This window comes from Eschrichtius robustus, chromosome 12, assembly GCF_028021215.1.
Source record: "Eschrichtius robustus isolate mEscRob2 chromosome 12, mEscRob2.pri, whole genome shotgun sequence".
In the NCBI taxonomy this organism is placed as follows: domain Eukaryota; kingdom Metazoa; phylum Chordata; class Mammalia; order Artiodactyla; family Eschrichtiidae; genus Eschrichtius; species Eschrichtius robustus.
The window spans coordinates 7,923,467-7,951,150 of NC_090835.1; the positions used below are offsets into that span (position 1 = coordinate 7,923,467).

Sequence of the window (27,684 nt, forward strand, 5' to 3'; positions counted from 1 at the left end):
GATGTCTGTGATAGGCGAGGGAATGGTTGAGGGAGTGGCATTAATCATTCTCATTCAAAATCTCTGTGGCTGTTAAACTCCGATGGCATTTGTAAACTCAGGCCAAGCTACTTGGGACCAGTGCAACTGGTGAACGCACTAGGCAGCATTCACTACCCAGTTATTTGATTGAGCTAGCCTGTGGGTTAGAGTGGAAGTCATTCACTGGTCCAGTGTTGATATAAACATCTTGTTTCCTTCAAGCCCAAACAAGAGACCTTAGACATATGAAGCAGAATGTGACTGAGTATTTGGACCAGCTGAAGTTCATCGCAAAGGCTCCTTTTGGGCTTCTGCCAGGAGACGGTCACTGGGAATGACTCTGTTACAAAGGATGGCGGGAGAAAGAGGCAAGCAGTGGGGAGAGTCTTCGTGTTCCCAGTGGTCTGATGAGCTCAAGGCATTTTCTCTTTCTTTTTTTGTTTATTTCTTTTAGGACTCCAGCAGCAAGGGATCTTCAGAGTGCCAGGATCCCAGGTTGAAGTCAATGACATCAAAAATTCCTTTGAGAGAGGTAGGTGTGGAGTGATCATCTCCAGCTTGTGTCCAGAGGAAGCCAGGATGGGTGTTAACGCATGTCTTAGAGCCAGTGGTGCTGGGGCAGCTTGTATCAACATCTCTTCCCAACGTCACCTTCAGCGACTTCACCTTGGTAGCTCGAAATCAGCCAAGGTGGGAGTATTTACACCACAGAAATTGGCAAACACTAAGACCTTTGATCTTTTTCTTTTCCCCGCCAAAGAGCTAGCTGTTGAACATTTACCAGCACACATGGGTGACTTTCTCTGGTGGGCTCTACAGTGGTTGCTGGGAAAGAGGGCCTTGGAATCATTGTGCAAATCTGTAAAGGCTGCTGTGTTTTAGAAAAGTTGGAAGAAGCTAGATAACATGGAGTGGCTTAGAATTGCCTAATTCTTTTTTATGCAGTGTTTTTGGCAAAGCTATACTCCCCCACCCTCGGGGAGGTTACCTAGTTCCCACTTTGGTATAAAAGCTTATCAGAAATGAAGTGGCCAGCAGAATGTGGCTTATTTGGTTGAGCCTCCCTTGGCCTCGGGATCCCTGATGGGAACAGATGGCCAGTGGCAGTGTCCAAGCGAAGTAAGGACTTACTAGGGTCAGGAGGAGCTCAATTCTTCTTAAACCTCTGCCTTTTTATACTAGTACATATCTTGCTGCTACAGTGAAACTGAGAGTCCGTGCATTTCCGTTCAAGGCAATATTTTCCAGCGTCACGCTCTCTGGTTGTTGAACAAAGCCCATCCCAGGGAGGAAAGAAGAGCCAGTGTGGGGCATCCTAAGCAATATCTCCACCTCTAGTTTCACAGCGTTTGGAAGCATCCCGTCTCCGTAGTTACTCCTCAGCTCTGATTTACTACATTTTTCTCTGAGTAGTTAGGTACTAAGTTTGGTCTGACGACCCCGATCCCAAACCCACTTCCCCGCAATACATCACATCCCAATTTACAAAGCACTTTCTTACCCATTCTTCTATGTAATCCTCCTAATAGCCTTGGAAGGTGTATGGTTTGTCCTTGTTGGTTGTGCTCTGAGCAAGCCTCTCCCCGGGGCTCCAGCCCTAGAATTCTCCCGACTTATTGCCAGGCTTCCCCTGGAGGGGCTGCCTCCTGAGCAGACTCACCGTCACCCTATCCTCCCGCTTCCGTCCTGAGATCTAGCTCCAGGGTAGAGGAAGCAGTCTGTCAGCCCCAGGCAGTCACCACCATAGCCCCCAGCACAGAGCTTTGCAGCGCTAGGCACTCTGGCTTGGAACCGGGTGTGGAGAGCAGGATTGGGCTGGATGTGGCTCTCAGTGGCACATGAGGAGGGTCCTGGGGAGCTTAGGGTTTGGAGTCCACTCCAGGATCTTGGGTACTTAGAACCAGGGAGCCCCAGAATTGCCCTGCTCTAAGCTCCTACTCACGCGTTTATTCATCCACTCAACAAGCCTGCATTGAGCCCTGCACTGCACTGGGTAATGGACTAGGGCCTGGCAATATGATAGGAACAACAGACAAGTCACTGCTAGCAGAGAACCGGTTTAGTAAACAGCACGGTCAGCGCAAGGATGGAGTAAGCGCTGGGTAACATGGGAGCCCTTAGCCCAGCTTGGGTGGAAGGGGGAGGAATAGCAAAGCCTCGAAAGGCTTCCTGGAAGAGGAAATGCCTAAGCTGAGGCTTGAAGAGTAAGAGTCAGGGGAAGCAGGGAGAGGGCATTCCAGACCAAGGGAACAGCATGTGCAAAGCCCACAAAGCAAGAGGTATCCTCCCCCCAGCATCCCTGATAGAAGTGTCATTCATCATTTCCCTGAGCTTCTCTTGGCAACGACAGACAGCCCAGCCAGGGTTTGGCTTCTTTATTTCCCCCAACTCCTTAACACCCCTGCTGCCCTGTGTTCATTGTAAGTGAACAGAGCCGTGGTCTGGACCCTTTGCTGGTTCCATCCTCCCAGGCTCATCCCATCAGAGAGAATTCCTTGTATGTTATGAGTAAACTGCCTGGTGCCTTCAGCCCGGTGACCGCTCCCCCTTGTGTTTTCTTACTTGCCAGTGTCTTGTAAGTAAGTACCTTGCCGTACCAGGCAGCCAGACCCAATCCCCACCCCAGCAGCGCTGCTTCCTTTCCTTCCCGAACGTGATTTCTAAGGTCAGCACCTTCTGTTACTTGCTCAGGTGCCTTGGAAGGGTATTTGTGCAAATTAGAGTTCTCTGCTCCTTGGAGCGAAGAGATCACCTGACCCAAACCTCAGCTGCAAAAATTGTTTTCTGCTTTTTCTTTGCCTCACGTGTGCAGTTGGCGCCTCTCCCTCTCACCCCCGTTCCGGGATGAATCTCATTCCCTTGCCCGCTTCGTCCTTCTGCTCCACCCGAGCCTACACGGGAGCACGGCTTATTCTAAAAGAATAGTTCCTGGGATGTCTCTTTTAGAAAAACCCTTTCTGGCTTCTCCGGGCTGGCTGGTACCCAGATTTCCACATGCATTACTTTCTGTTTCTTGACATTCACCACCCACCGGCCCTGGGTTTGGGTTCCTGACCTGGCTGACCCTCTGGGCACCTCCTCCCCACTCTCCTGAAACCAGCTTCCCTCTCCCTGGCTCGCCACTGTGTTCTCCGCAGCCCCTGGCAGCGAGCGGCCCGAGCCCACTCCTCGCGGCCCACCTGCTCTAACTTGTGATGGAACTTTCTCTCCAAACCAGTACATTGTGTGTTTCTCCTTTCTTCCTTTTATTTTTAAAACTTTAAACCCTCTAATCCCTGCAGGGTGCCTGTCCTTTGCCACTTGTTCAAACAAACATGGGTCTTTTCCTCCTTGGCCCCTTTCTTTCTCTCTTTGGGCGAAGCTCTTGCCTACGCTCCTTGCAGAAGGCTATTGAAAGGAGCACAGACCTCTTTTCCTTAAGCTTCTGAAAAATTACATGTGGGAAATCCATTTTTGGCTTATTATTCCTAAACCCGCTTTCTTTCTCTTCTGACATGAGTCAACCAGGGTTTTAGTTGGGATTATGATTTTTATTATTATATTTTGCTGTCAATAAATCTCAAACTCAGCACTCAAGTTTTGAGATCTTCCTGTAATCTTCTGGCAAAATAAAGGAGAAAACATCATGGAAAAGCAGGAATCAGCAGCTGTGCTGTGGAGAGAGCTGTGGTTTGCTGTTGTCTCCCAGGCTAGTTTTTTGCCTCTCTGTTTTCCCCACAAACCAATCCCCTGTCCTCTTGGTATGTAAAAGGTGAGAGAGCTGCCTGCGTTCTCTCCTCATGTGGAAGGGCGGCTGGAAAGGGAGTCAATGGTCCTTTCGCTGTGCTCACATCAACATAGGGTTTGGATTCGGGGCTGAAATCATGGCATGTAGGATCTGACACATTCTAGACTCTGGATGTGGCCCTTCTCAGATCTGTTTCCTACCCCAGGAAGAGGGGTGTGAGCGGGAGACACAGGGAGGGGTTGTCACGTTGCGGAGCCTTGGGATGGAGCTGGGAGGATCCTGGCCACAGAGACCTGCCCTGGAGAGACCACCTGCGGGCTTCCTGCCATGCCCCCATCCAGCAGCACGTTCCCCTAGAGCTGGGAGCACACACCCACCGTGTGTTCACTCTGCCCTGGGTGCAGCCTGCCTTCAGCCCTTAGGCAATTCTGGGGCGACCTGGCTGGGAGCAGGCTGCAGGCAGGGCTGTTTGGTAATAATTCTGCCTCCCTCCCCGGGAAACTAGCTAGAAAAGTGGGAACTAGCTTTCTCTTGGACTGGCCTGGAATTTTAGCTCTAATTCTCCTCCTGGAGGAAGCCATCATTCACATACACCATCCTGCTCATCTTGAACTCTGGAATTCCATTCATTTCTGGAGCCAAAATTGGCTACCCTTGCAGAGAGCCAAAGGCCTGGGCTAGGAGGGAGGATTGTTTGGATGGCTCCTTTTATGGACGAAGTGCCTTGTGGGAGGAAGAGCAAGAATGGATGGTGTGTGTGTGTGTGTGTGTGTGTTCAATAAGTTAACCATACTTAACAAGGAGAGCTTATATGGAGGAAATAAAAATCCTTGTGCTTTTATTTTATGTGCTTTATGTGATCGTGAGACCACAAGAGTAATGTGTGGTGCACTAGGGGAACAGCTTAATACAGCGCAGAGTTTTCAAACTCTTACGGTCCTTCAGAGGGGCTTCAAGGGCTGCTACTGGGATAAAGAGGGAAGCTGAGAAGGTAGGGCTTGCACCTTTCTCAAATTCAACTAAGGCAGCTTTGCTCATCCATGGGAACATTTTTCTTGAAAAACAAAAAAAGTTGAGATTCTACTGTAAAGGAAGGAGGGAGAGAGGGAAGGAAGGAAGGAAGATGATGGATAGATAGATAGATAGGCATGCAGGCAGACAGGCAGCAGATAGAATTGAAAACCACAGGTAGAAGAAGGAATATCTCCCAGGCATTACGAGACCTGGGAGCTGCTGGTGTCTGTTTTTGACTGCATGAGCAAGTTGTTTCATTTGTTGGGGCCTCAGCTTTCTTGCAGGTGAGAGGGGTGGTGCTGGGACCATGCCCACTTGGTGCCGTGCTGTGCTGCTGTGAGGATTAAGAGAGATCACATGTGCCAGTGTGCTTCTCACTTGAAAAGTGCTATATCAGTATAGGCAATATATATATATATATTTTATGTTTTCTCTCTTCCCTCCTCATGAGAAAGTCTTGTGGGGGAAGCATTTTCTTTTTTTTTTTTTTTCCAGTTTTTAAATTTTTAAATTTGTTTCAAAGTTAAACCCCAGACACATTGACTTCATAGGAAATCCACTGAGAAATGTTTTTCTAGGCTGAACACCTGTTTCGCTTTAGTCTTCCCCAACAGAGCATGTACATGTTAATTACTTTAATTTTATAATCACTGCTGTCCCACCACTATACCAAGATCACCTAAACTGTGTGTGTGGTATTCTGAATGTTCTTACTTATACCTTAAGTTCACTAACTGCAAAAGATTTTCTGGGATAACCTGTCACTTGAATTCTTTGGCTACTTTTGAAGATGAAGTCCAAAGAACTCTTAAATGATTCTCCTTTGGGGAAGATGGTATTTTATAGGCATTAGCAGCTGGCAACTGGGGCTGTGCTGATCCCATCTGGCATCACTGGGAGGCAACCTATAAAACCAAAGAATCGTTTGATGCAACAGCCAACTAAGTGACTCAAAACTGAAGCTTAAATTTAAAGAAAAAACTGATTTAGAGAAAAAAAGGTAATCCTAGAGGAACTCATTCTAAGCAATCAGTCATTATGCCTGTGTGTGTGTGTGTGTGTGTGTGTGTGTGTGTGTGTGTGTGTGTGTGTGTGTGTGTGTGTGTGTGTGTGTGTGTGTGTGTGTGTGTGTGTGATCGATTCAGTGCAGGCTGGTGGGTCCCAGATGAGTCCTTTTCCGGAGACAGTGATCTGAGGGAGCAGAATCTGGCGAGTGGCCAGTACCAGTAAAGAGCAGCCATGAAGTGCTGGGGACATTTATATTCAACCCCTGTGGGGGAAGCATTTTCATCTCCTCCTACGGGAACGTCTGAGAGGTTGACCTATGGAACACAGTGCCTGGGCCGCCACACACAGTCGTTCAGGCTGGGCACTGCACAAGAGTACTCGGCCACGAGGACAGGAGTGTGCTGAACTCTGGCTCATGCCCTGGAAGCCACAAGCCCTGGTTCAGGAGGTGGGAGGAGTGTCTTTCTCTAATTCGCACTAAAGCATGTTAGGGCCAGCAGAGGCCCTGGCAGTGACACACATTCTCTTCCCACAGAGGCAGAGCATAGAGATCCAAGTATGAATTTGCAGTTCTGCTCTTCATTGCTTGCCAGACTTAGATTGCTCTGGGCTGTTCTGGGAGGAGGAGGAGGAGGAGCCCACTGAGCAGACCTCTCTCAGCACCTTCACGGAGGTGTCAGATTGCTGCCTGCTTCCTTTCACGTCCCCCATGGAAACTCCTGGTGGTGAACTAGCTCAGCAACCCCCATTAAACTGAAAAGTGCTGCTCTCCTGAGATATTTTCCCCTGTGCAATTGGCAAAAATTTAAAAGACATTCCATGGGCAGGGCTATGGAAAAGCAGCCTTCTCCTATGTTGCTGGTAGGAGGAGAAAATGGTGCAGCCCCACTGGAGGAGAATTTGGCTTTATCTGATGAAACTACACATTTGTTTGCCCTTTGACCCAGCAATCCCACTTCTAGGAACCTACCACAGAGACACACCTCTATGAATAAGAAACACAGGTACAAGGTTATTTGTTGTGGCGGTATTCGTAACAGCAAAAGATGGGAATGTCAATCCATAGGAGACTGGTTGACTACATTATGGTCTATCCATGAAATAGAGTAGTTTGCAGCCATTAAAAAAAAAAAATGAGGAAGATCTCTATGAACTGACAAGGAGGGATTTCTAGGATTTACTGTTAAGAGAAGAAACAGGTATATGTAGTAGCAGAGTGTGCTACTTCCATTTTGTGTAAGAAATGAGGGACCGTAAAAAAATTGTATATGTGTATTTGCTTATTTTTGCAGAAAAAAAGATTAGCAGGACAAACCAGAGACTAATGAAAATGGTTAAATGTAAGGTGTAGGGAGAGAAGGAGAGGAATAGGGCTTCTCTGCAAGCAACTTTTTATCTGGTTATGACTCCTGGGCCATGTGGATGCTTTATATTTTCAAAATTGCATATTTTTAGAAAAAAAAGGATGTCTAAAAAAATTAAATCCCTAAAATTGAATATAAATAGAAACAAATAAGCTGTATATCAGACTGACAACCATACAGAGAGTAACTTTTCAACATGTGCTCTGGTCATACAGTTTTTTAACAGCTCTATTGAATTACATACCATAAGGCTCATCCATTTTTTGAAGTGTATATTTTAGTAGTTTCTAGTGTATTTATAGATTTATACATCATCACCATAATCTAATTTCAGAAATTTCTCATCATCCCTAAAAGGAACCCTGTACCCATTTGTAGTCATTCCCTGTACCCCTTACACCCCAGCCCCCATCCCTAGACAACCACTAATCTACTTTCTGTCTTCTGATCATATGTCTTTAGTGGGATACATTCTGAGGGCCTAAAAAAACAAAAAAAGCCCTGTGAATAAACCTTAATTTTTATGTAGTAGGTTTATTGTTAGTGGTGATATTGCTATTAAAAATCTGAAACTATTTTATGTATATTGTAGGATAAGGCAGATACATTAAAATATCAATTATAAATATTATTCAGAACAAGATTTTCACTGTAAGAAAAATGAAATGCAAATACAAAATAAATGAAGGTAAAGAAAACATTGTATCTTAAACATGAATTAGAAATATCAGTGTGAACTTGTGAAAAAAAAAATATATATGTATATTCTAGCTCTATGCACTGAAAGAACCTAGATGTTCTTTATGACACTCCTGTAGCAATGAGCACACCTAGAACCTAGATCTTGGTTTCTAAATACCATGCCCTACAAAAAGCAAACAAAGCTCCTTAGAGAAGTTTTTTATTCCAGGTCTAGGTCAAGGAAAGTACCAGGTGATTCAGGGACATCTTTTATGCCAGAAAGCAAGGAAGTGCCCAATAGAGGTCGCATCAAAGGACATAAGAAAGGACTCCCCCTAGCCAAATTTGGGGACAATCTGAGCATCCCAATGAATAGTGATGTAGTGGCTTATAACACTTTGAATTAAAAATGATAAAAACAAGCCCATAAAATGTTTAAAAAAAAAAATAGGAGGGTGGAGGGAACACGGAGAAAGCTCTTCTTTGGGGAAGAATGCCACCTAATAATTGTAGATGGAATGACAGAATCAGAAAATCACCATTTTGTTAGAAGCGCAGGGTAATAATTGATTTGGGCAAAAGTTATCATTGGATGCTGAAAGCACTGGGTAAAATATGTTAAGCATGATGACATGCACATAGATCACTTATTGTTTACAAAAATATTTTATATTTTACACTTGTTATTACAAAGGAGAAAATATACCTTTACAGTGTAGAGATCCGGAGGCCACCACCTTAACCCAGTGATCAAGTATTACCCACATAGTATTCTTTTTTTTTTAAATGTATATATTATGATACCATTTTTTTTAAGAGTTTTATTTATTTATTTATTTATTATTTATGGCTGTGTTGGGTCTTCGTTTCTGTGCGAGGGCTTTCTCCAGTTGCAGCGAGCGGGGGCCACTCTTCATCGCGGTGCGCGGGCCTTTCACTATCGCGGCCTCTCTTGTTGCATAGCACAGGCTCCAGACACGCAGGCTCACTAATTGTGGCTCACGGGCCTAGTTGCTCCGTGGCATGTGGGATCTTCCCAGACCAGGGCTCGAACCCGTGTCCCCTGCATTGGCAGGCAGATTCTCAACCACTGCGCCACCAGGGAAGCCCCCCACGTAGTATTCTTGCCCACAATATTTAACCTGACTCTAATCATGAGGAAGCAATCAGACAAATCCTGAATGTGAGGCATTCTATAAGGCAGTTGGCCTGGACTCTTCAAAAAATGTCAATATTATGAAAAACTAACAATAAAAAATGTTGGGGTCTATTTTGCATTCAAAAGACTAAAGAAGTGGGCTTCCCTGGTGGCGCAGTGGTTGAGAATCCGCCTGCCAATACAGGGGATACGGGTTCGAGCCCTGGTCTGGGAAGATCCCACATGCCGCAAAGCAACTGGGCCCGTGAGCCAGAACTACTGAGCCTGCGCGCCTGGAGCCTGTGCTCCGCAACAAGAGAGGCCGCGACAGTGAGAGGCCCGCGCACCGCGATGAAGAGTGGCCCTCGCTCGCCACAACTAGAGAAAGCCCTCGCACAGAAACGAAGACCCAACACAGACAAAAATAAATAAATAAATAAATTAATTTAAAAAAAAAAAAAGACTAAAGAAGCATAACAACTGAATGAATTGTGTGAACACTGATTAGATCTTAGCTTTTGAAAAATTCTATGAAAGACATGGGACAATGGGGAATGTTTGAGTAAAGTCTGTGAGACGGTGTTTTGGAACTCTTGTTAATTTTCTTAGGTGCAATACACGGTTACGTAGGGGAATACCCTTATGCTTAGGAAGAATGTGTTGAAGTATTTAGCGGTGATGTGTTGTCATGTCTACAAAACACTCTCAAATAATTGAGCAGTACTAAATATAAGTAGAGAAAGGGAGGGAGAGCAAATATGGCAAGATGAGTGTAAGTGTAGTAGGGTGACGGATGTTCATTGCTTTAATTCTACAGCGTTCTTATAGATTGGAGCAGTTTCAGAATCCGCTGCAGGGGGCACTCTCAGCATGCCATGTGGCAGAGGCTGTCACATCTGTCCTCCAGTTCAGGCTGGGCCAGGTCGCCTCTTCCGCCATCTGCACACACCCTGCCCCCTTACCGAGCTGAATCGTCATCTCCTGTTTCCCCTTAGGTGAAGACCCGCTTGTGGATGATCAAAATGAACGAGATATCAATTCAGTCGCTGGCGTTCTAAAACTGTATTTCCGAGGACTGGAAAACCCACTCTTTCCTAAGGAAAGGTTTCAAGATTTGATATCTACTATTAGTAAGTATTTCCCAGGTGGAATGATCAATTTCTTGACCAGTCTTTATCGAAGCTGCAATCCAGGCTCATTGCTGCAGGGGAGGAGTGCCTTGAAAGAAGCCATATGACTCTTGTCCTCATGGAACGTAAAACCTAGTTGTGGAAATGACAAGATGGTTTATAATAGAAGGACTCATGGGCCTGGTACACCTCTGGGTATAGGAGGAGCTCAGAAGAGAAGAGGCAGAGGGAGCCTTGGTTTCTCGGATCACAGCTGAGGGAGAATGATGTGAGTAGAGTCTTCGGGGAGGAATGGACTCAGGGATCCTGGGAAGGGTTGGGGACACACAGATCAATGGGACCAGCAGGAGGGTGTCCCAGCCAGTACATGGTGTAAGATGCTGGAAGGGTCAGATGGAGCAAGAAAGGGAAGACGTTGAATGCCTTGCAAGGATTCCAGAGCTTTTCCCCTTGGGTTACAAGGAGCCATGGAAGGTTTGGGAGTCAGGTCAGCAACATGGCAAACAGGGAAATGATGAAAATAAGTTGATTGGGAGCTTCCTCTGACATCACTAGCCATGAGAGTCCTTCTTGACTAGTATTTCTGTGGATAAAGGCAGGAGCCCAATCTAGGGGCTGCAGTAAAGGCACCTTGACTGTAAGAAAGATGCCAAAATCCATGGCAACGTTTTGGGAATATTTTTTAAAATAAACTTCTAATTTTAGAACATTAGAATGTTAGTATTTTGGAATAAACTCTTTTTTTTTTTTTTAATAAACTCTTTGCATTACAGAAAAGTTTCCCCACACCCCGTTTCACTAGGGATGCTTCTCACAATGTTCTGAGGGATATTTGCAGCCACGGAAGTGCCCAGGAGGTGACAAGAGCCTGAGGAGGCTTGAACCCTCTTATTTGTCTTGTGTGAAAGGCTCTTCCTCCACTCTTCTGCCCCCCACTACTTCGTGCTCATCTTTCCTGATCCACTTCAGGCTCCAGACCACCTCTCAGAAATCCCAGGCCACAGAGGCCCATCCCTGTCTGAGCCCCGTGTCACCTGCTCAGCCAATATTTCCAGAAGTTCCAATAGCCCAGTTCCTGAGCGGACAAGGTGTTCGGCCCCTGGTACAAGGTCATGGCATTGTGTACCTTGAATCACAGTGTGAGAGGAAAAGTCCCACCTCAGTTCCCTCCCAAAGCCTTGGTTACATCAAGGAGTGACACCCGCTCTGCCCCCAACATACAAGTCATTCTCCCTGCTAAACAGAGAGAGCAGGGCCTCAGTCTCAGAAACTTTTGTATAAAACAATGTCTACCTATAATTTGGTAGCATTGTTTTGCTTTCATTGTATCTCTTTTTATGTTACCTTCTAATTATAGCAAGTGATCCTGGTTTCTCCTTTACAGAGTGAGGTAAAGTCTCCTTTTTTAAAGAAATGTATTTAAGAAAACAGTATTAATAAACAGTAGTGGAGGTGGTCTAGGGCACTGTGACTGAAGCCGAGGACATGGAGGGGCCTGTATGGGGGGCAGTGGACTCGATATGTGTGCCAGAGCCTTCCACTCTGTGTGGAGGCCTTGGTGAGGCACCAGACCTTGAAGGTTGGCTGGAGCATGCCAGGTGGAGAATAGAGATCACCAGTGTGTGCAAAGGCCTGGAGCAGGAGAGCCTTTGTGTGATTGGGTGGAGGGGTGGGGGGTGGCTAAGGTGGCCTGGCACAGTTTTTCTGCGGAGCACTACTGGCATTTTGGGTAGAGCAGTGCCTTGTTGTGTGTCCCACACATTCAGGACCCTTAGCACCTTGGCCCCTGGATCCCAAATGCCAGTGGCACCCTCCAGTCACTGCAACAACCCCAGAGAATGCCCCACATATTTGTAAGTGCCTCAGAGGTGCACGCCCACTTCTTCTGAGAAGCATGGCTCTTAATCATCTTCAGATACTTGGCGAAGGGGCGGCAGCTGGGAGATGAAGCAGGCAAGGGTGGTTGAAGCTCCATCATGAAGGGCCTTGGATACAGACGAGAAAGGTGGAAGTTGTCTTTTAAAAGGAACATGCTGACAGGATGTGGAGGCTGGAGAGAGGAGGGACTGAGTGAGAAAAACATGTTTTTCTCTGAAAAAGAAACTGACATGGGTTTATGCATCAGCCCTGCAGATAATCATTGGAGCTTTGGTAGCTCACTCTTGGCCTGAGCTTTCTCTCTCTACAGAGAAAAGCCCACAAAGCACTTTTTTCTCCTTACCAAGCCCAATTTGCTGCCCCCAACCCTGGCCTGACTGATTAAATGTCTGTATCTCTAAGGTTGACCTGAAAACGGGGGTCAGAGACAAGAGCCCAAGAATCACCAGGCTCTTTGACCAATATACAGCTCAAGAGGTGGTTATTTATTCAGTGTTCATTTCCTGAGCACCTACTCTGTGCCAGGCCTGTGCTATAGCTGGTGTTTTTAAAGAGTCTAATAAAACCTGGTCCCTGCCTGTGTTCATCAGGACTCATAGGTTGCAGATGACAGAAACTCAGCTTACACTGACTTAACCCGTAAAAGGGAATGTATTGGCTCATATATCTGAAAAGTTTAGGCCCAGCTGGACTCAGACCTCACACGACATCTTCAGGAATCTGTCCCCTCCAGCTATGTGGTGACTTCACTCCCGGACACCATCTTCTTTCCTGGGAGCCCTGAGCTGCTCCTCTACCCAGTTTCAAGAGGGAACTTCTCTCTAGGTTTCTCCAGCTGAGTCCCAAGGATCAACCCTGATTTGTTCTGATTAGGCCATGGACCCCTCCCTGGGCCCAGCCCTGTGGCTAGGGGAATTTGATGCTCTGATTGGCCAGGCCAGGGTCACATTTCCATCCCTGGAACTGAGAGTAAAACTGCCTCCCCCTGGGCTTCCCTGGTGGCACAGTGGTTAAGAATCTGCCTGCCGATGCAGGGGACACGGTTCGATCCCTGGTCCGGGAAGATCCCGCATGCCACGGAGCAACTAAGCCCGTGCACCACAACTACCGAGCCTGTGCTCTAGAGCCCGCGAGCCACAACTACTGAAGCCCTTGCGCCTAGAGCCCATGCTCTGCAACAAGAGAAGCCACTGCAATGAGAAGCCCGCAGACCACAACAAAGAGTAGCCCCTGCTCGCCACAACTAGAGAAAGCCTGCATGCAGCAACGAAAACCCAATGCAGCCAAAAATAAATAAATAAATAAATTAATTAAAACAAAACAAAAAACATGCCTCCCCCTGAACCACATGGGCTGATCTCACAGGTGGGACTCACAGATGTCAGCTACTTGGCTCTCTGATGATGAAAGGCGCCCTGAAAAGTCCCCTTATGTTACAGAACTGGAGAACCCAGCTGAGAGGGTGCACCAGATCCAACAAATCCTCATCACCCTTCCCCGCGTGGTCATCGTGGTCATGAGATACCTCTTCGCTTTCCTCAACCAGTGAGTTGCCCAGCCAAGGTGGGGGGCCCCCTCTTTGACTCAGCCCTGGCCTCCTTTGGGAGGGGGTGTCCTGAGGTTTGTAGGTACAACTGTTCCTAGAACATGGGACCCTCCTGAACTTGAGTAGAGCCCCCAAGAGAAAGAAACCACGGGGGAGGATTCACCTTTCCCTGGTGACTTGTGGGTACTCCTTTCTCGTAGCCTCTCGCAATATAGTGACGAGAACATGATGGATCCCTACAACCTGGCCATCTGCTTCGGGCCCACCCTCATGCACATCCCTGATGGGCAGGACCCTGTGTCCTGCCAGGCACACGTCAACGAAGTCATCAAAACCATCATCATCCATCATGAAGCCATCTTTCCCAGCCCCCGGGAGCTAGAGGGACCTGTGTATGAAAAATGCATGGCTGGAGGGGAAGAATATTGGTAAGATTCCATTCTTCTTAATATTATTATTATCATCGTTGTTGTTGTTACTGTTGAACCAGAACAGTAAGAAACCCTTTGATTTTCTTACTGCTTTTTAGTCTGTACTCCCATATATATTTTCTCATTTGAGCTCCGCACCAGCCTTATACGAGGGATAGGTGCATCAGTCAAGACTGTCTTGGTTTATAAGGGACAGAAATACAACTCAAACTGGCTTAAGCCAATTGGGAATTTAGTTTTAACTGAATAAAGTCTGGGATCATGGCTTTAGGTATAGCTGGATCCAGGGGTTCAACTATTATCATCAGGACTCAGTCCTGCAATTCCCAGCCCCTGGCTGCTTTCTTCTACATTGGCTTCATTCTCAGGCAGCCTCTCCCTTGGTAGTTTCAAAGAGGCATCTGGTAACTCCAGTTTAGAGCCTGTTCTCTCGCCATCCCCAGTGGAAAAAGAGCTTCTCCTTCCCAAATGTTTTAACACAAGCCCAAGAATTATGTCTCCTCCTGAGGCTTGGGTCTGGTGAACTAATCACATCGATTAGGAGATGTATGTAATGCTGTCATTGGCCAGGTGAGCTGCAAGCCCATCTCAGGCAGCAGGGGCGTGGATAATCCCCACCTCAGCCTCTGAAACTGAGAATGACACTTCCCACCCTTGTCCCCTACCACACAGAGTTCTCTTTTCCTGGCAAAGTTTGTTCACTTTCTTTGAGAGCTCCACGCCAGGCCAACAAGTAGTAGTTGGGCACCTCTGTGTACCTGGTGCTACACTGGGTCTTGGGAGAAATATTTTAGAATCTTATCAAACTCAGGGCTGACTGACTACCTTCCCCAGGCTAAGACCTTAAAATACGGTGAAAATAGGACATTTCTGTTAAGACAGAAAATTCAGAACACCAACTGACAAAAACCAAAGAATTCCTACTCTTTCTTTCTTCCCAATCCAGGACAACACACAGCTGTATGTTTAGGTATTACCCACACTGCTTTCAGCCAGATGCCTACAGGGGAGTTAGTCTTTTGATTGTCAGAGCGTTCCTGGACTCTTGCCTCGCTTTAGTTCTGTGGGCATATTTGGGCAGCGGCTTCAAAGAAGGGAAATGTTCCAGCCTCCTTGTTTCTCTGCAACACTTCTCTGCATAGAAACACCGGGCCACAGCTCTGTAATCTCATCTGAGGCACCTGGAGCCAGTCTGTCCCTGATCTGTAACAGAAATTCTACAACCAGCAAGCACACTTTTTAGACAAAGAGAAGCTTTTCAACTTTATCGCTTTTGCAGCCATTACCAGTTTTCTTTACTTGCTGCAATATATATAATTAGCGCTCTGGGAAGGCACGTACAGATCTTAGCATACTTACCAAAGCACTACATACAATAACCACACTTTTCTTAATCCCATTTGTGCCCCATGAGAAAGGAAAACTATTTATTACATGGTAATTTTGGAGGAGTTTTCAAAGCCAAAAAGGAGGATTTGGTTGAGGGTCTCATAACAGTGGACAACATTCATTCATTCACCAAATGGTTACTGAGCATCTGTCCTGGGCCAGGCCCTGGGCTGAGGGGCAGGGATGTAACCTGACCAAGAGTAACCCCTGAGACAGGGAGGAGGAAACAGGCAGTTCTAGGAGTAGGGGCCCTGGAGCCAATGTAGGGATGTCAGGAAAGGCTTCCTGGAGGAAACACGGTGACTTGACTGAGACCTGAAGGATGAACTGGGTCAGCCAGGTGAGAGCGGGCAAAGAATGTGCTAGGCCTGGAGCATGCAATAAAATGAAAAGCGTTCTGTATGCCTGCAGTGTTGCATGTGACGAGAGAATGGTGAGGGAGGAGGCCCCACAGGCCAGCAGGAGCCAGGTTATGAAAGGTCTTAAGCCATTGTGCAGAGTCTGGCACTTATCCAGGAGAATTTTTCATAATAAAGTCCATATTCCTTTAAATGGTATTGTAAATGTCACCTCCAAGAAGCCTTCCTTGACACCCTATGTAGGTCCCCTCTCCTGTTCTTGTCTCTGTTCATTTGTGCCTATATAACACATTTCAACTTGTAGCACTTCTGTTTCTCAGCCCTTGAGGGCAGGGCTTGTGTCCACGTTACCCATCAATGCATCCCTCTTACCTAGCACCGTGCCTGGCATAGATTAAGACTCAATCAATGGTTTGAGTAAAAACAAACTGATTGGCTGACTATGTGAATGAACCCTGGCCTCAAGAAGCTTACAATCCAGTGAGGGGGCAGCAGCTGATGAAATTATCCCAGTGCATTAATGACAGAATTTGATGGTCCTGGACTCACTCTACCCCTAAGCCCATCGTGGTTGCCAGCCTGCTCGCCACCTGGGCTGATGTGGATTTTGCACGCAGCACCATGAGGCAGCCCCAAGGAACCCACTCCTTGGGAGCTCCACCCGCCTCGCTGAGCTTGTCACCTCTGCTGTAAGACAGGCAGGGAGCCAAGCCAGACGGATGACTCTCAGTACTTCCAGAGTTCCTTCTGCTCTGGCCTGAGGTCCTTCTGAGGAAGAACGTCGGTGTTTTACTGCCTTCTAGATCTTACAGAACACTTAGGCATTGACAGCCTTTACCAAGAAGACAGCCCAGCAAATTTCAGGGCTGGGGTCAGTTGGGAGATGGTATTCAGGGAATCTTCCCAATGGGTGAGGGGGCCGGGAGTGGTTTTCTGGTAGGAAGGTCTGTGGGTGGTCAGATGAAAAAAATGGGATGAAGTGGGCCTGGCCTGATCTGGGTCAAGGCGCAGAGGTGGGCTAGGCCAGCGCCTGTGGGAGGCTGAGGGCAGCGTGAGGTACAAAGCCCCCCAGGAGTCCCCTCCCCATGTTTCCTTGCAGTGACAGCCCACACAGCGAGCCGGGGACCATCGACGAAGTTGACCACGACAATGGCACCGAGCCTCACACCAGTGATGAAGGTGAGTGAGGGGGAATCAGGGCGAAGAACTCACCTGGGGCCTCTCCTGCTGACTCATGCCTGCCCACCTGCTGGGCCGACCCACATAACCCCCACCCACCCAGCTTTGCAAGTCAGCACGTCATCCTCTGGAGCAGACAGCGACCCAGAAAGACCTCCAGTCCACTGCATCCCCACACGGCTTGCCTCCTTCCCTTCTGTGTCCTGCCTGGCCTGAGTGCAAATCCTAAGTGACGAGAGTTTCCTAAGTAGGAAGCAGGCTTTGTCCTCTGTCCCTCCCCTGCTGGGGGTCTGTTCTGCGCCCTGCCTGATGTGGGACCTGGGGCACATTAATGAACCAGACATGGGTCATCAAGGCGCTCCTGGTCTTGTCACCTGACAGGTCGAGAGCAGCTCCCCACCATGCAGAGTGGCAATGCCAGGCTACAGGGGTGACCCAGTGCAGTGGGTAACCCGAAGGCGAGGCCAAACCGTGGTGACCCAGGGAAGTGTGAGCAGGTAGAGAGAGAAAGGCCAGCCTGGGCTCTGCGGGACTCCTCAGACCTTCCACCCCTCTAGACAAGGAAATAAAATCAGGTTTGTCTCTAGGGAGCCTGGACAGTGTAGACAAGCAGTCTGGATAATACGGACCTGGGGCCAGCATTTCCATTAGGCAGATCAGGCACAGTGCCCAGGGCCCACGATGCTTTCAGAGCCCATGAAAATGTTTTAATTTTTTTTTAATAATAAGAAAAAAGAGAATATGAGCCTGGATTATATTCATCTCTGTACAATGCAGTTGTAAGATATAATTTTTGACGTTTCTTTTAGTGGAGGAAGGGGCCCATGCAAGCACGGGTGCCGAGGGCCTGAGAGTCACAACACCTCCCTATGCTGACTGAGCACAGCCCTCCTTTCTCCCTGTGATAGTCTCACTTTGAAAAAATCATTATTCAGCAGTTCTCTTATTGGCCTTTGTGTTTGTTTTGTGGGACAGTCCCAGGCCCTTTTGGCCACCATTTTTGTCAGGAGAGCTGGGTATGCCCTCAGGTGAGGTTTCTTGGAGTTGGCATAAGAGGCAAGACTAATAGGTGGGTTTTCATATTCTAGTGGGACTATTTCAGTTTCCAGCCACAGAACCTCCAACTCAAACTGACTTAAGCCTAAAAGGGATTCAGATCATATACTTGAAAGTCCCAGGGTAGGCATGGCTTCAGGCACAGCTGGATCCAGGGGCTTAGTAGAGCTTGTCAGGAATGTGTCTCCACCTTGCTGTTCTGCTTCCCTCTGTGTTGGCTTCCTCCTCAGGTAGGATCTCCCTGTGTGGTGGTCTCTGGCAACTCCAGGCTTTCCTCATCCTTTTACCCAAAGTCCCAGTGGAAAAGAGCTTCCTTTTCAAAATGGTTCCAAGAAAGCTGCTGGGATGAAGTCTCACTGCATTGCCTTGAGTCACGCACCCAGGCGAGAACCAGTCACTGTGGCCCGAGAGGGAGCTGATGGGTCGGACCTGGGTCCCAGGGCAGGAAAGCACATCTAGGCACAGTGTTCAGCTCTGCCAGAATCCTCAGAGGCTGAAGTCATCCTGAGCTGAGGAGGGTGTCCTGCAGAGCCTTTGTTCTGAGATATGAAGGCTGCCACCTTCTGCTTGTTTGCAGTGGTTTGCTTTTCTCTTTCCTTCCTTTCCTCTCTTTTCCTACCACCTCCAGTCCACCCTCTTCCTCTATCACTTTCAACAGCCCCCCTTCTCGTTCTCTCCATCTGTTGCTTGTTTATTCCCTTGTGTGTTTGTGTATATGTGTGTGTGTGTGTGTGTGCGCGCGCATGCGCGCGTGCAGCTCTTGTTCTAGATCTTGCTCTCAGTCTCTCTTCTTCCACTGGTGGAAAACACCTCTTGTCCAACAAGATAGATGATTTTTCAGCATTGAGACCTGTGGGGGCTGCTGGTGGAGGCAGACACGACTGTGAAGAAGCGGGTCAGGTGCCCCCTGAGGAGCCTTGCAGCCTTCCTGGGGGACCCACTTTCGGGGGGCTGAGGTCGCTGTCAGTCACCCTGCAGCTGCTGTGTTTCCCCACAGCTCCTCACTGGGGGCTGGAAGGTGCTGTGGGCATCAGGACTGAGGAGGGGGAAGGCCAGAGAGCACGGGGCTTGCTGCCACAGGACACACCTGGCAGGCTTCACCCCCACCAAGAAAACCCCCAGAACATGCTGCCTCGACCCCTCAGAGCAGAGGCACACAGGTCCCTGGAAGGGGATAGATCAGAGCCTCGCGTCTGCTTCTCCAGGAGATCCTGCCCCTATTGTTCTTTGTCATGCTGCTGGTTTCTGAGAATGACAAAGGTAGGAAGAATTGTCCTGGAAGGACAGTGGTCCTCCCCGGGAGAGCCAGTTCAGGGAAGGCTCTCGCTGTATCCTGTGTGTTGGTGTGGGTGCTGAGTCATGGACGTTCTCTGGAGAAAAACTAATTGCATTTTCAAATGTTTACATTCATGCCAACTCCAGCTGAAACAGTCATAGAAATGTTGAGCTAAGAACCCTTGATTGTCGGAAGTAAACAATGAAAACATTAAGGCAGCCAGTCAGTAGCAACTTTATTAATACAATGCTAAATGAGGAAGCAGACTGCCAGACAAAGAAACCACTGAAACTGGTAACAGAAACGTGCTCATATAGTTAAAATGTGCACCATCATCCTTTCATTGATATTTTCCCCAAATTTGCCAAATTGCCCTTGACTCCTTGCACATCATCTACGTCTAGAAAGCCATTAAACCACTAACTCTTTGCACACATCAGGTATCCATAAATGGGCTTTAGGAGGCCCATTACAGGCAAAATTTTATTTCTATAGGAGCGTGTGCCTCTGAGAAGAGGTCCACAGTTTTCATCAGATTGTTCTAGGCATTGACTAGAAATCAGGGTAAGATTTTTACTTGTTTCTAAAATATTGGTTCCCAGTATCTTCTTTAATAAAAAAATTTCAAACACACCGAAAAGTTGAAGATAATTGTACAGTGAACACCCGTATAACTACCACTTAGTTTCTACAGTTGATAACATTTTGCTTTATTTGCTTTTTCATGTATCTGTCTACCCATCCGTCAATCCATCTTATTTTGTTTTAAATTAATTAATTAATTGATTGGTTTACTTATTTTTGGCTGCATTGGGTCTTCGTTACTACGCACGGGCTTTCTCTAGTTGCGGTGAGAGGGGGCTACTCTTCGTTGCGGTGCGCGGGCTTCTCATTGCGGTGGCTTCTCTTGTTGTGGCGCACGGGGTCTAGAGCACAGGCTCAGTAGTTGTGGCACACGGGCTTAGTTGCTCTGCAGCATGTGGGATCCTCCTGAACTAGGGCTCGAACCCGTGTCCCCTGCATTGGCAGGCGGATTCCTAACCACTGCGCCACCAGGAAAGTCCCTCCATCTTATTTTTAACACACTTCAAAGTAAGTTTCAGTCATCACTGAATGTCTCCCCCAGACACTTCAGCAAGCAAATCATTAAAAAGGGCCAGTATTGTTCATGGTTCTTTTTTTAAAGTAAAATTGCAACACTGAAATGCATAAATTTTAAGTGTTTCATTCCATGAGTTTTTATAAATGCAAAAAATTTGTATAACTCAAACCCCTCTCAAGAAACAGAATATTTCCAATACCCCAGAATGTTCCTTCATGCCCTTTCCCACTCAGTCCCTGCCCCAAAAGCCCAAGAAGCAACCACTGATGTGATTTTTTTCCACCAGAGATTAGTGTTGCCTGTTCTAGAACTTCATATAAATAGAATTGTGAAGAGAGTCTTTCTGCTCTGTCTTCTTCCACTCGGCATAATGTTTAGAGAGTCATCCATACTGTATGTATTAGGCAAGGTTTTGAGGGTATTAAAATGGTATTTCAGTCAGTTTACACGTGAAAGCCCAATTCTGCCTCAATGATGGCCACCCTGCCCTGTAAGAAATAAAGACAATAGAAAAACGAGAACAGTGGTCACGTCATTATTTCCTCACCGCTAGTGCAGGGATGGTAAACTGGCCAGCACCACGTGCTTAGGCCTGAAACCTGGGTAGGAATCTCACTGCCTCTTTTATTTTAACCATTTTAACGAGATATAATTCACATACCATACAGTTCACGCATTTAAAGTGTACAATTCAGTGGTGTTTAATATATTCACAGATACGTTCAATCATCACCACAGTCAATTTTTGAACATTTTCATCACCATAGAAAGGACCCCCATGGCCTTAGCTCTCATCCCATACTCTCCTTTCCCTCCCACATTTCTCCCCAACCCTAAGCAACCACTAATCTACTTTCTGTCTCTATGTGTTTATCTATTCCAGACATTTCATATAATGAAATTATGCCATATGTGGCCTTTGTATATGGCTTCTTTCACTTAACATGATATTTTCAAGGTTCATTCCTGTTGTAGCATGAATCTGGAATTCATTCCTTTCTATGGCTGAATACTATCCCATTGTGTGGACAGACCATGTTTTGTTTATCCATTTGTCAGTTGATAGTCATTTGGGTTGTTTCCACTTTTTGGCTATTATGAATATTGCTGCTGTAAACATTTGTATACAACTTTTGTGCAGCCATATGTTTTCATTTCTCTTGGTTACATACCTAGGAGTGGAATTGCTGGGTCATACAGTAGCTTTATGTTTAATCATTTAAGGAACTGCCAGAGTGCTTTCCAAAGTGACTGTACCATTTTATATTACTACTAGCAGTGTATGGGGGTTCCAGTTTCTCCACATCCTTGTCAATACTTGTTATTATCTGACTCTTTGATTATAACCATCTTAGCGGGTGTGCTGTGGTGTCTCATTGAGGCCTTGATTTGCATTTCTCTCATGACTAGTGATGCTGAGCATCTTTTCCTGTGCTTATTGGTCATTTGTATAACTTCGCTGGAGAAATGTCTCTTCAGATCCTTTGCCCAGTTAAAACTTTGGTTATTTGTGTTTTTATTATTGAGTTGTAAGAGCTCTTTCTATATTCTAGATATAAGTCCCTTATCAGATATATGATTTGCACACATATTCTGTGGGTTGTCTTTTCGCTTTCTTGATGGTGTCCTTTGAAGCGCCGAAGTTTTTAACTTCGATAAAATCCAATTCATCAACTTTCTCTTTTGTTGGTCATGTTTTTGGTGTTATATCTAAGAATCCTTTGCCATATTCAAGTTTATGAAGATTTACCCTTTGTTTTCATCTAAGAGTTTTATAGTTTTAGGTTTTGTGCTTAGGTAATCCATTTTGATTCATTTTGAGTTAATTTTTGTATATGGTGTGATCATTCCTTTCTGTATAGCTATGCAGTCCCAGCATCATAAATTGAAAATATTATCCTTTACCCCATTGAATGATCTTGGCCCCCTTGTAAAAAATCATCTGGCCATAGATTTCTGGACTCTCAATTCTATTCCACTGATCTGTATGTGTATCCTTGTGCCAGTACAATATTGTCTTGATTACTGTTGCTTTGTAGTGTGTTTCAAAATTGGTAAGTGTGAGTCCTTTAACTTTGTTCTTCTTTTTGAAGATTTTTTTGGCTATACTGGGTTCTTTGCAATTCCATATGAATTTTAGAATCAGCTTATCAGTTTCTACAATGAAGTCAGCTGGGGTTCTGATGGTGATTGCGTTGGATTTGTACACCAGTTTGGGAGTATTGTCATCTTAAGTGCTATGTCTCTGATCCATGAACATAGGATGTTTTTGAATTTTTTATATATTATTTAATTTCTTTCAACAATAATTTGTAGTTTTCAGAATATGAGTTTTGCACTTCTTTTGTTAAATTTATTCCTCAGTATTTTATTCTTTTTGATGCTAATGTAGATGGAATTGTATACTTAATTTCATGTTGAATTGTTCATTACAAGTGTATAAAAATACAATTGATTTTAATATATTGTTCTTGTAGCCTGCAACCTTGTAATATATTGTTCTTGTAGCCTGCAACCTTGCTGAACTTGTGCATTCATTCAAATAGTTTTTAGTGAGTTCCTTATGATTTTCTATATACAAGATCATAGCATCTGTGAATAGACATAGTTTTACTTCTTCTTTTCCAATCTGGGTGCTTTTTATTTCTTTTCTTTGCCCAATTGCCCTGGCTAGAACCACCAGTACAGTGTTGATTACAAGAGATGAGAATGGACATCCTTGCCTTGCACCTGACCTGAGGGGGAAAACATCCAGTATTTCACTGTTAAGTATGATGTTAGTTGTAGGTTTGTCATAGATGCCATTTATCAGGTTGAAGAAGATCCCTTCTGTTCCTGGTTTGCTGAGTGTTTTTATCATGTTGGCTTTTGCCAAATGCTTTTTCTTCACCTACTGAGATGATGTTCTGGTTTTTTTGTTTTTTTATTCTATTGATTGATATATTACATTAATTGATGGGGGGGATGTTAAACCAATTTTGCATTCCTTGGATAAATTCCACTTGGGTGTGGCACAAAATTCTTTTTATATGTTGCCGGATTCAGTTTTCTAGTATTTTGTTGAAGATTTTTGCACACATATTCATGAGATATTGGTCTATAGTTTTCTTGCGATATCTTTGTCTGATTTGGGTACAAGGTTAATACTGACCTCATAAAATGAGTTGGGAAGCGTTTCCTCCTCTTCTAGTTTTTGAAAGAGTTTGTGAAGAATAGTTATTAATTCTTTAAATGTTTGGTCTAATTTAGCAGCAAAACTGTCTGGGCCTAGGCATTTCTTTGCGGGTGGGTAGTTTGGTCTTGTTTTTTTTAAACGGATTCACTCTCTTTATTTGTTATATGTCTATTCAGATTTCCTATTTTTTCTTTAGCTTCAGTAGTTTGTGTCTTTGTAGGAATTTGTTCATTTCATCTAACTTACTCAGTTTACTGGCATACAGATGTTCACAGTATTGCTTTATAATCCTTTTTTCTTTCCGTAAGGTTGGTCATAATGTCCCTTTTTCATTTCTGATTCTAGTGATTTGAGTCTTCTCTTTTTTTCTTGGTCATTGTAGCTAAAGGTTTGTCAATTTGATCTCTTTAAAGAACCAGGCTTTGGTTTAATTGACCTTCTCTATAATTTATCTATTCTCTATTTCATTAATTTCTACTCTAGTCTTTATTATTTCCTTCCTTGCTTTAGGTATATTTTGCTCTTCCTTTTTCCAGTGACTTACAGTGGAAGTTTAAGCTATTGACTTGAGCTCTACTTTTTCTTAATACAGGCGTTTACAGCTATAAATTTCTAAGCACTGCTTTAGCTGCATCTCATACATTTTGGTATGTTGTGTCTTCATTTTCATTCATCTCAAAGTATTTTCTGATGTCCCTTTTGATCTTTTCTTTGACCATTGGTTATTTAGGAGGACGTTGTTCAATTCTTCATAATTTTGAGTTTCCTACTATTGAGAAATCAGTAGTTTCATTCTATTGTGATTGGAGAAAATACTTTGTATTATTTATATTCTTTTAAATTACCTGAAGTTTGCTTTATGGCCCAGAATATGGCATATCCTAAGGAATGTTCCATGTGCACTTGAGAAGAATGTATATTCTCTTGTTGGGTGGTGCATTCTATAGATGTATGTTAGGTGTACTTGGTTTATAATGTTAGATTTTCTGTTTCTTTGTTGATCTTGTGTCTAGTTGTTCTATTCCTTATTGGAAGTAGGGTGTTGAGGTCTCCAATTATTATTTTTTTGAATTATCTGGTTTTCCCTTCATTTCTGACATTATTTGCGTCATGTATTTTGCTGCTCTATTATTAGATGCATTATATTTATCATTGTTGTATCTTCCTAATGGATTGAACCTTTTGTCATTATAAAATGTACCTCTTTATTTCTAGTAATTTTTTTGTGTTAAAGCCTGTGTAGTCTGATATTAGGATAGCCACTCTAGATTTCTTGTGGTTGTAGTTTGCATAATATAGTTTCCCCATCGTTTTACTTTCGCTCTAATTGTATCTTTGAATCTAAAGATGTCTCCTATAGACATCATATAGTTGGATCCTGTTATTTTATCTAGTCTGACAGTCTCTGCATTTTAATTGGATTGTTTAATCCATTCACATTTAATGTTATTATTGACAAAGTTGGATTTTTGCCTGACATTTTCCTTTTTTGTTTTCTATGTGTCATGGTTTTTTGTTCCTTTATTTCTTCTTTACTACTTTCTTTTGTATTAAGTATTTTCTAATGTAGTATTTTAATTTTTAAATGATTTTTAAACTGTATTTAACTATATTTTTTAGTTATTTTTTAGTGGTTGCTCTAGGGTCTACCATATATATGTCCTAACTCTGAGAATGAACTTCAGATTTATACTAGCTTAATTCCAGTAATATGTGAAAATATTACCATATATAGTTCTATTCCCCTTTCTGTATTTTTGTGGTATTATTGGTATACATATTACATCTGTTAATTTTATAAATGCAGCAGCACATTGTTATAATTATTTTTTTACCATCTGTAGCCAATTCCTTAGCCCAGTACAGCTTTGCTCTCACCTCCTTTGTTCTCTAATTGCAAACATATTATACATATATTACATTTCTATATGTTATAGGCCCAGCAATACATTATATACATATATTATACACATATTTTTTAAACTTGCTTTTAAAATAAATTAAGAGAAGAAAAGAGAAAAGATATGCATTTATACTCTTTTATGATTACAGGATTATCTTTATTACTGCTCTCTGTTTTTTCTGTGGATTCAAATTACTATAAGGGTTACTTGCTTTCAGCCTGCAAAAACTTCCTTTAGTGTTTCTTATAAGGTAGATTTGCTAGATAACACATTTTGGGTTTTTTGGTTTTTTTTTTAATCTGAAGATATCCTTATTTTGCCTCACTTTTGAAAGATAGCTTTTCTAGATTTAAGATTCTTGGTTGGCAGTTATTTTTTTGGAGCACTCTGAATGTGGCATCCCACTGTCTTCTGACCTCCATTGTTTCTGCTGAAAAGTCAGATGTTAATCTTGTTTGGGTTCCTTGTAAGTGATAAATTATTTTTCTCTTAATGCTTTCAAAATTGTCTCCATGTCTCTGACTTTCAGCGTTATTACTATGATGTGTCTATATGTAGATCTTCTTGCATTTTTCCTACTTGGGATTTGTTCAGCTTCCTAGATGTGTAGGTTATTGTTTTTTCAATAAATATGGGAAGTTTTCAGCCATTATTTCTTCAAATATTTTTCCTATTCGTTTTTCTCTTTTCTCCTTCTACTACTTCTGTTACACATATGTTGACACACTTAATGGTATCCCACATTTCTCTATGGCTTTGTTCATTTTTCTTCCTTCTTTTGTCTCTTGGTTCTTCAGCTTTCATCATTATTTCTATCAATCTGTCTTCAAGTTTGCTAATTCTGTAGCCATTTCAAATCTACTCTTGAGCCCCTCTAGTAAATGTTTAACTTCAGTTGCTGTATTTTTTAATTCCAGAATGTTTTTAATTTATAATTTGTATCTCTTTATTGATATTCTCTATTTGATTCTACATTGTCCTCATACTTTAACTTCTTTAATCACGGTTTCCTTTAGCTGTGAACTTATTTGTAACAGCTACTTTGAAATTTGTTAAATTTGACATCTGGTCATTCTCACAGGCATTTTCTGTTGTCTGCTTTTTCTTTCCCCCCAGTGTTTGCATCATACTTTTTTTTTTTATACTTTTTGTTTTTCTGCATGTCTTCTAATTATTTTTGCTTGGAAACTGGGCATTTTAGATAAAATATTGTAGCAACTCTGGGTACTGGTCCCTACCCTGTGAGGCTTATCTGTTATTTGCTTCTGTGTTTGTTTAACAACTGACTGGACTGTTTCAGTGACATCTGTGCTCCCCTTCCTCCCTTCCCCCATACATACAGTGTTAAGCCTGATGTTACTTCCCAGAGAGGAACAGCTTTGCATATACCCACAGTCACCTGGGATGACAGTGGTTTTGGTAGGGTTCTCTTTCCCTGACTACATCCAGCTGTTAAACTCCATTAATTACTGCATGTTTTGCTCTATTCTTTTTCTTTTTTAACATCTTTATTGGAGTATAATTGCTTTACAATTGTGTGTTAGTTTCTGCTGTATAACAAAGTGAATCAGCTATATGTATACATATATCCCCATATCTCCTCCCTCTTGCGTCTCCCTCCCACCCTCCCTATCCCACCCCTCTAGGTGGTCACAAAACACTGAGCTGATCTCCCTGTGCTATGCGGCTGCTTCCCACTAGCTATCTATTTTACATTTGATAGTGTATATATGTCCATGGCACTGTCTCACTTTGTCCCAGCTTACCCTTCCCCCTCCCCGTGTCCTCAAGTCCATTCTCTAGTAGGTCTGCGGCTTTATTCCCATCTTGCCCCTAGGTTCTTCATGACCATTTTTTTTTTTTTTTTAGATTCCATATATATGTGTTAACATATGGTACTTGTTTTTCTCTTACTGACTTACTTCACTCTATATGACAGACTCTGTGTCCATCCACCTCACTACAAATAACTCAGTTTTGTTTCTTTTTATGGCTGAGTGATATTCCATTGTATATATGTGCCACATCTTCTTTATCCATTCATCTGTCGATGGACACTTAGGTTGCTTCCATGTCCTGGCTGTTGTAAATATTAACAGTGTCCTCAGTCATAAATTTTTCTACAAACCAATCCAATCAAACTCTGTCTCCTTTGAAAGAATAGTTTCTGAGGTCATTGTTTGGTATTTGTTTTGACCCTAAGAAGGCTCCTCTCAGCTGTCTTATTCTCTGGTTATCTCTTCCAAAATAGTTGGCCTACAATCTGGGCTGTATCTACATTAAATCTGTGAACCTGCCCCCAGTTG

At 44.1% G+C, this 27,684-nt stretch overlaps 1 protein-coding gene across 2 annotated transcripts in view; it reads left to right on the top strand.

Annotated features, from left to right (window-relative positions):
• SRGAP3 (SLIT-ROBO Rho GTPase activating protein 3) overlaps window positions 1-27,684 on the top strand; it is a 136,175-nt gene that overhangs the window by 91,897 nt on the left and 16,594 nt on the right. For both annotated transcript variants that reach the window (XM_068557315.1, XM_068557316.1), the window contains exons 13-17: window positions 476-553; window positions 9,949-10,083; window positions 13,401-13,506; window positions 13,708-13,935; window positions 16,786-16,865. In XM_068557315.1, the coding sequence (XP_068413416.1) occupies window positions 476-553; window positions 9,949-10,083; window positions 13,401-13,506; window positions 13,708-13,935; window positions 16,786-16,865 (627 nt within the window). The remainder of the gene's footprint in view (window positions 1-475; window positions 554-9,948; window positions 10,084-13,400; window positions 13,507-13,707; window positions 13,936-16,785; window positions 16,866-27,684) is intronic.